Source organism: Opisthocomus hoazin, chromosome 3, assembly GCF_030867145.1.
Source record: "Opisthocomus hoazin isolate bOpiHoa1 chromosome 3, bOpiHoa1.hap1, whole genome shotgun sequence".
Taxonomy (NCBI): Eukaryota; Metazoa; Chordata; class Aves; order Opisthocomiformes; family Opisthocomidae; genus Opisthocomus; species Opisthocomus hoazin.
In genome coordinates this window covers 104791132-104802678 of record NC_134416.1, presented here as the reverse complement: position 1 = coordinate 104802678, position 11547 = coordinate 104791132, and the positions used below count along the sequence as shown (strand labels likewise).

The 11547-nt window shown below is 42.1% G+C and overlaps 1 protein-coding gene across 1 annotated transcript in view; it reads right to left on the bottom strand.

Moving 5' to 3' along the window:
• Positions 1-4256: 4256 nt before the first annotated feature.
• Positions 4257-11547, bottom strand: part of LOC104331198 (cadherin-6) — a 110646-nt gene continuing 103355 nt past the window's right edge. The window contains exon 12 of the mRNA XM_075417144.1: positions 4257-11268. Within this exon, the coding sequence (XP_075273259.1) occupies positions 10778-11268 (491 nt within the window). The 3' untranslated portion in view covers positions 4257-10777. The remainder of the gene's footprint in view (positions 11269-11547) is intronic.

Sequence of the window (11547 nt, the reverse complement as noted above, 5' to 3'; positions counted from 1 at the left end):
GTTAACAAGCAATAAAATGAAATTCTGGAGTCTTGGCACAATGCTTTATATGTTATGATCCTCCTGTCAGAGATCTTTGTTGGCATGTGGTTCTTTTATTTTATAGTCCTCAGGAGCAACATCTATAATCCGAGTCCCTTTGTCCTCTACTGCACTTCATGCTGGTCATCAAAGAGTTAACCTCGGTTGTTTTTCAGGAGTCCCACTTCACTCCTGCCAGAATCAATGATAAAATTCTGACTGTGCAAGTGAGCGAGCCCGTGGGCCAGATGGATATTGGGTATCAAAACATTTGAAAGGCTCTTTCTGCAATAAAGAACTAGATGAAGTATTTGCTCTAAAGACAAGTACCAATCTCTTGTCTCCAGGGCATTTGTAATCAATATTGTATTACAGGTTGATTAAATACCAAGATATTACAACGGTGATTCTCAAAGTGTAGTTTTAACTTTGTTACTCAAAAACAACTGTAAAACTTGTTTAGAGAAATGTTGACAATACCAGAAAACAACAAAATCAAAATAGCATCATAGTTACTATTTCTGGATGTGCGAACTTGGCAAGAGGGGAACCCTCATCATTGGATCGGTACCTGGCAGATGCTGCAGGTGAGCAGAACATTGTAACCCTGTAGGCTAAATATTTCGCCCCTTTATCCTGGGCTCTGTGCAAGTAGATAGTAAAGTGTGTGGAATAATTTCTACGCATAGCTTCCTAGGCTACACGGCTTCTTAGACTAGTATCCAGTGTGTGCGTCAAAGGTGGGTGCCTCTCAAAAAGCTGGTGACATCCACAGGAAGCCAAATAGAAAAGTTGAAAGCTGTTGTCTTTACAGATATGTGGTAAGAGATGTGTCTGGTACGGCAAACTCTAGATTCGATGCATTTGATGCCGTGACAAAAAGTGGGTAAGCAAGAGAACGAAGGTTGGGTGAAGAGGCATGGGGCAGTAACAGGAGGCTTGGCCCTCTTGTCACTGGATTCCTTTTATCCCTTTCGACTTTCTGTCTTTGGCAAGAGGTCCTAGGTTCACGTCCATCCGAATGTGAGAGATGAAGTCTGGGACCGGTGTGAGAAGGAGAAGGCAGAGAGAACCTGGCTCCGTACTCTAAAAAAGTTGAGCCATCAAAACACCCAACAGTGGCAAAACAAAGGTGCGCCTAGCTCAAGTTTTAGTTCTGACAGGGTTTCCTTGGTGGCACGTGGGGGGAAAAGTACATGAAATGAGTAACAGGGTGAAGAGTGCAGGCTTTGCGAGCCAACGGCAAGGAGACTTATAGCCATGTTGTGTCAGATATTGAGCCAGTTGGATCCCCACTTGCTGCTTCTGTCCCTACATTAGCTTCCTCACTCTTTCACTTGCCAGAGTTCTTTTATGCAGTCCTCTTCTCACTGTCTTGTTGCCAAAGCTTAGGTTTATTCTTTAGAGGCTTTTTTGGTTTTATTTTATTTTATTAAAGGAGGTTTGAGAGTATGTTTGTTCTAGTAAGCTGAAGCTGTAATTGGGAAATGGGTTAAGCTTGCTTCCAATTAAGATAATTGACGTGAAATACCCAATTGTATCCTGAGAGAGAGAAATGAGTTCCCCAGCTGAGTTGTAGAAGATGGCAGCTTTGTCTAACAATGTAGGTAAAAGCAGATGTTTAGAAAAACATGTAAAAGCAATCAGGAGGGGATTTATTAATTTGTTTATTAATTAAGATGCATGCATGAGCAGACAACCAGTGAAGTTCTGAGTGAAGAAAAGCAAAGTTCCAGCTTTGTTCCAGGGTACAAGGAGAGCTGTATACAGGTGACTCTTGTTTTTTGTTCTCTTTAGATTTTGGGCGTTTTTACTTTTTGCAAAGAAGGAACTGCCTCAAAGCTTTGTTGAAGATTCAGGTCAGCACGTCTGCTTGCACACAGTCTTCCAGACTCTGTTCCACTGATCCTAGTAAGTTTTTTCTCTTTTGCTTAAACAAAGCAAGATACATAATAAGGTCCTATCAGGCAATGAGTATCTTCACAGCTAGTGAAAATATACGTGGTTTTGTGCACTCTGTGGTTAGCCAAGGTTAAAAAAGGCATAGTGAGTACTAGCATGATTCTCAAATAGTGAGTGACTGAGGACTTCCCATAACGCTCATGTTTGCTTTCTAATTTGTGGGGAATAAGGAAAGTGGAATCATTTTTTCTGATTGGAGGGACAAAGATGCTTGGGGATCCGACGTGGGGACAGACAGATGCTGAGAACTTGTTAGTTGGTGCGGTCAGTTTGGAGAAAAGAAAATGTAGAGGGTGTGCTTTTGCTAGACAGCTGGCTGTGCTAAAAGCATGGAGAGATGTACTACTGCTGGTAAGAAAGAGGAAAGGTTTCAAAAGTTTTGGATAAGGATATGTACTTTTTCTTTTTTTTTAATGTCTGTACCTTATCCAGCAAACCTGGATTTCATTCATGGCATCAAAAGTAACATTATCTGAGATTAAAATTGGAAGGACCAACACTGAATTCACTTGGCTGCTCGTGTAAGTGATCATTCTGGCAATTTTTATGCAAGTATTAAAGCATCAGCTAAATGTACTGCTCTTTTCTTTGGTTTGCTTGTTTGAGCTGTCCTTGAAATTTAACAAGGACTGGTTAAACTTTTTTAAAGTAAGAGACTGTAGGCTTTAATGACTTGTCTAGCTGACTTGTCTCTGTGATGACTTTGGCAGTATTAATGAAAGATGAATATTGAGGGGTTTGTGGTTTGTGTGTTGCTTGTTGGGGGCAACATTTATCTATTTTACACAGATAAATCTGGTAAATTAATGCCTGAGAATCTAGTATGTTTTCTGGCTGAAATGGTGGCCTTTAGTTGACTTTGTGAATGAGGTGCTCTTTGATGTAGTAAATCAAATAAGAAGATAAGAAATAAGACCGATTCGTATTTCATGTTAATAAAAGTGGTAGGGTCCTTCTGTTCTGCTTCTGACACTCGGAACCTCAGTACGTGTGGAGGGTTGCAGAGCCTGGACCACATCTCAGCAGAGGGACAGCCAGGATCCCCGCTGCTGCTTGTGTCTTCATTTAGAAGATGAAAAGTTCAGGCTGCTGTTTTGTGAGATCTTGTAGGGCTGGTACAATGCAAAAGGTAACAGAGCCAAGAGGTGGGGTAACTACAGCTTCTCCATGTTTGCACCTGCAAGTGTGTGCCCTTGTTGGTTGGTGTAAAGGGCAAGTAGGCAAATCCTCCATGTAGAGTGCACTGCTTAGTTTCTGTGACTTGGTGTTCAGATAATGACATATAGTTAAAAATAAACACTTATAATTACTATGTAGACCTATGTATTTGTAGCCTTACGATCTACTATCGAGTATTTTAAAAAGCTGGTTTCTTGGGCTATTCATACAGAAGTTTTCTTGTGGAGGGCCACCAAAGGTTGCAGCTGGATGTTTAGTCTAATACCTCTCATCGGTTACAAACGTTGCTAGGTTGTTTCATAAATCACACACGGGTTTCAGTGTTAACCTGGTTGCTTTTTGTGGTTCGTTCTAAAGCTTTTGATGAAGTACTGCTTTGCAGTGACCTTTCCCACTCTTTCCTTTGCCCTTGTACTTAGGAACAAATTTAAACATAATGGAATTTCTGGAAATGTAGACAGATCTTTCATTAAGGAAGCGTTAAAATGAATGATTTTTCTCTGGCGGTTGCTCTCCTTATGTAAAATGGTATTGCAAATGACATTTGGACTCTCCATACGTGAGCTGAGCCTTGAAGTCTTTTTTGGACCTCATACAACAAAAGGCAAATAACAGTGCCATTAGAAGTTATGTGATCTTAATAAGCTTCAAGGAAGGTATGCCACATGCTTTACTTCGGCAAAACTCCTGCTGCCTTCCTGGGAAGCCTTGACTAGCCAAAATTCAGCTTGTGATCATAGACTAACATCCTCCTTGTAGCAAGACTTGCTAAATGATGCCTTCTGAAATTCTATCACTCTTGTGGGAGGCTTCCACTGATCACAGAGTAGTGATCCTGCTGCCCTTGCAGCATGTTGCAAGCCAGACACTTACAAATGGCATTTGAAAGACTGAGTCAATTTACCCCTGTGTTTTAAAGTGATTGCAGAATCTTTTTGAAGGCTTATCTTTATGATAATAGTAAATACGAACCATGGATCGAGAGAATTAGGGAAATAAAACCCCAAAGTTAGAAAAAACAATTTATTAAGTAGTATCATATAAATAACTTGTTACAAAAATCAATTTGCAAAAAGGCAAATTCACTCTGTCTGTGAGAAATTGTTGTTCAAATTGGTTTCTCATTAAATCCTTAAATTTCATTTCCCCCTGCCCCCCACCCCCAAAAAAGAAGCCAATACAGTGAACAGGAAATGTAAGGGGGAGAGTGCACACTTGCCATCTGACCATCACACACTGCTCATCCACGCTGCAGAAGAGATAATCATTCCAGCACGGGTCCCTCTGCAACACAGGGAAACTTCTAGGTGTGAATCTCTTGGGTGACAAGAATCTCGGCGCCCGCGGATGTCCCTCTGCGCGGAGCAGTGACCGGATCCATCCGATGCGGAGGCTCCCTTGGCACAACCAGGGGACGGCATCGTGAGAGACTGCGTGGCTGGAGCATGCCAGCAGCTACTTCTTCCCAGGTGGCAGCATCAGTTTCAATGTATGCTTGGAAGTATTTTTAATTAAAAAAAGATCAATACCGAAAAGCGTTTATTGTAAGGGTTTAAAAATCACAAATCGCAATAGGAGTTTGCCAGATTGATTTCGCTCAGTAACACAGTTAAGATGCACATAGCATTTATTATAAGGCCTTTCTTTTAAGTTTACTTTTTCAAAGCAAGGAAAGTAATCACAGAATTAAAACAGTACAGTGACTCTGAAGAGTATTTTTATGTGTCAAAATCCAGAACAATTTTGTGTTTGCAGTGTTGTTTCTTTGTTGTGTTCACCTGAATGCTTAACAATTCTATACATTTGTTTCTTTAATAAACACTGAAGTAATAGATCATAGAAAACTAAAAGCTTATAGAAAGTGTCTTCAGGAATATTTACATAAATAGTGCAGTCTCATAGGAAAGGTCAAAAGCCCGTGGGAGTGGAAAGAATTTCTCTATATGCTGGACTTCTGCCTTATTTGTCAAATTGACTTGGTGGAAAGAGAAATTTGAAGTTAGCAACTCCTTTTTTTTTTTTCCGTGTTTTTTTTTTTTTTTTTTTAAGAAAGCAAAAGACACATGCAGGAAAAAAAATAGAAGAACAGGTTCCGTAAAAACTCCTTTGAAATCGAGTAACTCTCTATATAATGACAACTTTGTGTCTCTGAAGTGCTATGGGCCTGCTTGCATATGACTGATCACCCCCTCCCTCCCCCAGCAATTCACCTCCTGTTCTTCTGTCTGAAACTCCCAGTTCTCTGCTTCTTGCAGTCCTGTAACCCCAACTGTGGCTTTCGGATACCCACTGCTGAATTTTATGAACTGTTTGGGAAAGCATTTGGGCAGGTCTGGTCTGCAAAGTGTAATATTGCAAAATGACGGGCAGGATCACGATTGTTTCAGCTGTGTCTAAATAAAACCACTGAGGAGAAAGACTGGCGCTGAAACATTGTCTTGGCTGCTGTGGTTTTTCTCTCCTTCTGGAGCAATGCATGAGGCTGTAGACATTAAATATGCTTTTGTTCCTCTTCTTTAAACATAGAAGTACTCTTAAAGGCAGCAAATCTTTCTGAAGACTAAACTGAAAATAAAAAACATTGTGGCTTTGGCTTTTATTGGGGGGAGGCTACCGTTTCACAGGTCTAGAGGGGTTGGAAAAAAAACCCCCTGCCTTCCACAACTTAGGACATAGTTGATACTCATTGGAAATGGTGTAATGACTGTTAATTTGTCAGCTCTCATTTGACAAGGGAGCTCAGACTGCAGAGTTAGCTGAAACACAAATGGGCAGGGGATGGCAGCATCCAACTGGGACAGTGGTCTTCTGAAACACTTCAGTACTACTGATAGCCGAAGGAACCATGGACAGATTGAAAACGGATGGTGGCAGGAAGAGCGAACACGGTGGTGTTTGCAGAGCGTTACCTGCTCACAAACACTGTCCATAATTCATCCTGCAGAAGGCCATCAAGACAGTTCTGCTGCAGAAATATAAGATGTTTTAATCATTATGACAAAGGGACTGTCTTTCCTAGAGATCTGCATGGAAACGGCCTGGATTTCATTTGCTTGGTCTGAAAAAGATGATGTCTTTCCTCCTATCCATGCAAATCTCCCTCTGGCTGCTGTAGGAAACCTGGAAGTGTTAGAAGTGACAGTGCACTGTTGGCCTTCCTCAACACGGAGAAGTCTGGTTTTGAAACACGGCCAGCTTCCAATGTTCATCATTTCCCTTCTTTTTATTCATACTGTACAGGAGCAGACACACGTTTCCAAAGCCATTTCTCCCTGCTCTGCTTTTTATAACACTACAGAAAATTCAGTTGGGTTTTGTGGGGTTTTTTTGTTTGTTTTGTGACGGAGAAATGGAAATGTTGTGCCTTTTAAAGTAGCCTGCTAATTCCGAAACTGGATCACTTGAAGGTTGCCTCTCCCATTCCCATTTAACTGCTAGGAAATACTTGTCCATAGAATGAACTAAGACCTGACAATCTGTTTCTTAGGACAAATTTAGAGAATACTGGTGTCGGTACAGGTGGACTGGCGTTCTTCTGCTAAGAATTTTTACCAGCAATAACTGAAAAGAGAATCAACTTGTTTTTCACATGGTTAGACTCATCTCTGCCTGCATCAGGTCTGGGAGCACATCCGAGTCCTGCGGTACTGTCAATAGAGCCCTGTGGAAACCCCCAAATTCCCTTGTCCAGAGCTCGCTGCAAGTTTCTGCCTCAGCTCTCTCCCAAGCGCTCGTCTACACGGAGAGATCTCCTGGCACAACTGCGCTGGAGGCGTGTGCTGCCGTGGGATAGAAACCTTATTCCTTTTCACGTCTAGAGATGTTATTGTTCTGCAGTAGCAATGCTGGAAAAGTCTCCCGTGTTTACACGTCCCTCTTTCATGTTAACTCCACTGAATTCCTTGGTATCTTTTAATAGGTCCCCTGTTGTTAGATCTGATGCTTTTCCAAATTAAAAGCCAACTGCATTGCTCATCTCTCTACCTGGCTTAGCTAAACTTCCTAATAATATTTCTTCTTCTCAAACAGGCGTGGTTGTAAGAAGAGCAGGCTTAAAACAGCCTTGAAACCCACTTCATAGCTCATAGTCTAACACTTGTTTATCTATAAATGACAACTCTAGCATTGTGTGAAAGCATTGTTAAATACTCATTTCTATCATCTAGCACACCGGCATGCAACACAGTGCAAAGAAATACTACTGCAAAGTTTTGTATTCACTGCAATATGGCACTTTCAATATTTAACACGCAGTACTGATTTTATAAATTGCACTTTGAGGTACTGCCAAGCAAGAAGAAAAGACAGAATTGAACTCTTCTTGCTGTGTGAGAGATGCTAAATCTGTCTAATTTGCAGGAAAAAAAACAGACTTCAAAACCTAGATGCATAAATAATAATTTGGATGCAAGTTTGCCTTGAATTTTCTGAGAAGAATCAAATTGCTATTCAGGCACCGTATTTGTGGTGACATCACATAATTTTATATATAATATATTTACACAACAGGCATGAGTGGCCACTCTATTGTTTACTGTGTCACTCAATGGACAAGATAAAACCAGCTTTCAATTTAAAGAAAAAAAACCCAAACTTGCATTTGGATTGCTACTAACAATCACTAAATCAGACAAAATCACTATACAAACATGGGAAAGTAGTTACAAGGAGATCAGTGATCCTTCTGTCGTGTTATTCCACTTCAAAGAGTGGCTAATGCAAGCTGACCTGCAGAGTGGTCCAGCCCTTTCAGGGTGCAAGGTTTCACGGCCACCTCTGCCATCCCCTCCACGCACAAATCTGTTTCCTCGGGGCAGGAGGAGGGAAAGGGCCAGTTCACCGGCTTGCTCTGGGTGTCCAGCTGGACTCTGAGCTGGAGGTGATTTGCTTGAGGCAACACCACACAGTGAAGGGAGAGACAGAGGCGTATGTTAGAGAGCCGTTTGGAAGAGCTCCCTGAGGTGTACCCTGTCTCCACTGACTATATGATTAGAGCAGCCCAAAGTGAGGGCCCTGTGGTAGGTGGTGCTGAGCATCTGCTGCTTCTCCACGTATCTGAAATCCAGATGGTCCCGTGTGTGTGCCAGAGCCTGGTTTCAGACAAATTGCCTCCTGGATGCTTTGGTTTCAAAGAAGACATGAAGGGCTAGACTTTCAAAGGCTTTTATCATCTTAAATTACTGAGGGACCCTCAGGAGGACATAATAAAGACCTAGTCATGCCACTGATGTTGTGACAGGCATGACAGGCTCAGCCCCTCTAAGCGATGGAGTTGGGCACCTTGCTCTGCTGGACTGAAGCACCCTGAGATGCCTCTGCCAGGGAGACCGGAGGCTCAGGACTCTTTGAAACTCTGGGCTCCTCCACTCTGAAAACCCATCTAATTTATCGTGCTGGGCATCTACAAGACGTTAACTGCCTTGCCCTAAACCTGTAAATGAGGGTGCTCCCCGCTGCCAAGGAGTCCTTCCCGGTCCCAGCCGGGCACCGCGGCATGGCTGGCTCGTCCTCCTGACTCGTCAGCCAGTTCACAAAACCTGAAATTATGTTGTCGTGCTTGTAAAAGTTTAATACTCAGGAATCTTACTGCTCTCTTTATTTAACTCTCTAGGAGTAATGAATACCAGGAATTTATTTTTAATCCCTCTTAATCTTCTGTTTATTAACTTTTTTTTCCCTTTTCCCTTTATTTTTGGAGTAAATTGGAGCTGTTGCTTAGTTTACAAACTGATTCACGGAAGATTCAGGGGAGGGGGAAAAGAGATCCATGCCTGTAATTCTAGTATTAAATACAATTTCAAATTGAAATAAATGAGATTAGTTATGTATGAGGTATATTAAAAAAAAATATTCCTTTTTTCCTTAGCACAGTGCCATGGGCTGTGTCCCTACTTTGGTACACAGGGCAGCTTTTAGCTTCTGGAATTGGATATACCTCATGGCAGCCCCTTAGGATGTTTTCCAGCTAGCCTCTCCTAGATGGCTGGATTTGAAGAGCAAGAACTGCATGGGTTTGACAAGCCAACAAAAATACGGAGTGGTGCACAAGCTGTAAAGAAAACTGTTTTGGCCTGAGACTATTGCATCTTCCTCCACCCCGCCCCTGGACAAAAATTACTTAGCTTGGCAAAGCAGATAAATACACACAGAGAGACTTGTGATTAAAATTTTAACTTCTGGTGAAGTCTTTAACAACCCTGGTTGAGTAGTTTATTTTAAAAAAAATGAGATATAGTTATAAATCCTACTTTTCAGGCCACTGCAATCACAATTGATTCTCACTTACTTATGCATTCAGGGATTGAATGGGGGGGGGGGGGAGGGGAGAGAAAACAACCACTCAAAAGCATGAGAAATTACTTCCTCCGGCAGAATGCCAGCATTTTCTATCGCTAAAGTATTCTCCAAATGACTTATATAATTCTTGTAACATCCTGATGAGGTAGGCATTATTTCCCCACTTTGCAGATAGCAAAACTGGGCAGAGAGTCAGCTGGGAAGCCACCTTCGGCATCCAGGCAGGGAAGGTCAGGACAAAAAAAAAGCATTCTTTCCTCCTTTGCTGTCGCTCCTTTTGCCCCAATGGGTGGCAGTCACCTTGAGGCTACTACTCCACTCCTGCAAGGAGAATAGGCAGGAGTAGATGGATCTAAAAGCCTGACTCCCACCTCCCCAGGCCAGCGGCCATCACTGAACTGATGTGTATGTGGAGGCAGATCAAAGAAGTATGAAGAAAAGCACAGTTACGATCTGCTCCTTCCTCTAAGTCATGCTCTAATCTGGAGTTGGATTAGGTGACTTTCTCTGTATGACAAGGCAAGTCCGGGTTAGAACTGGGAAACGTCTAAGAATTAGGTGTTGAGGCTACTGACCACACACACATGCACGCACACACATCTCTCCAGCAATGCTAGGTCAGAAGAATATATACAGAGCAGTCAATGAACTATATACGTGTGTGTGTGTTAGCATGATTCAGTGCTTTGGGGCAATGGTGAGTTCTAGAAAAACACTTAGGTTTGAATGACCCTTAGGCCTTTCTACTGTCCTCGTGTGTAAAATGCATGTTTGATGTTTTTTTCTCAGCTTACTCTACTTGTGTAATAAACCTTCGTTCCGTCACCACTACTTTTGACTATAATACATAGGGTAAACTAGGGTACCTCATTACACTGGGATGTGCAATACACAATCGACAGAGCAGTCGTCTGAGCTGAATAGTCTGAATACAAGTAAAAAGAGCAAGTGAGCTTAAACAGTAATATACTCCAATTTACAATATGAGCAGAACAAGTAAAAATATTGCTCCCCATCTGATCCCTTTTTTCCCCCCCTCCACTACTGCCGTGCTTGTAAGATTGGCTTGGTAAACCGGATGCACTAGAAAATAAGAATTTTGCCTCTTGGAAGCTCATAAAATTATGCTAGAAAAAGTTTTTTTTCTGACAGCTGATCCACATAGACTGCAGTCATTAAACAATTTGAATGGGTAGAACAGAGAACCCTTTCACACAGCTGTGGAGAAATCGAAAGAAATAGCCACTTCACACATCTCAACGCTGTTTCTGAAAATGAGGAAGGGAAACAAAAAAGGAAAAAAAAAAAAGGCAACATATTAAGAGTCTTTGTCACTGTCCATTGTGCCATACATATCTGCCAGCTTTTTAAACCGAGGCCCCCAGTCACTGAGGTAATCGTAGTCCTGATCTCCGTCCGTAGTCACCGACTCTAAGGAGCTGAGGGACTCGGCCACAGAACCATTACCTTCGTAAGCATAGGTTGCTAACGAGTCATACGGGGGTGCCGTTGGATCTGTATCATTTTCCTTTAACCTTTGGTTAATGAAATCTCTGACATCCGTGTTATCTCGCGCTGTTGCAGTCCGCCGTGGCATAAAAAGTGTTTCTGGCACAATATCTCTGCGTAATTTATTATCGTCTATGGCTTCGGGATTCCTCAGCGTGCCGATATCAAATGCCTGGGTGTCTTCTTCTCCACCACCTTCATCATTATAACTGACAATGTTGTCTCTGATGTCTTCTTTGGAAATAATCAAAGGCTCTTTTTTCCGCTGCCGTCTCAGTGCTGCAAACATCACCACTGTAACTGGAGACAGAAATAACAGAGGAAGAGAAACGGAAAGGTTAATCCTGAACTCCATTAAAACCCAGAAGAAATGCTGCACCTCTGCTTGAACTTGAAGTTTTAAAAGATGTTTTGCAAAAGTGCAAATGTGCACGTCAGGCTTTCAGACTGTGCTTGCTCTGCCTGTGAGTACCTTGGGAGATGAGATGGCATGGACATGCACTAGAAGAAAGGAGACGTCAAGCTTGTAAGAAGCCAAGTGGAGTGTCTTTTTGTCAGTAGGCATGTTTTTACCCACAG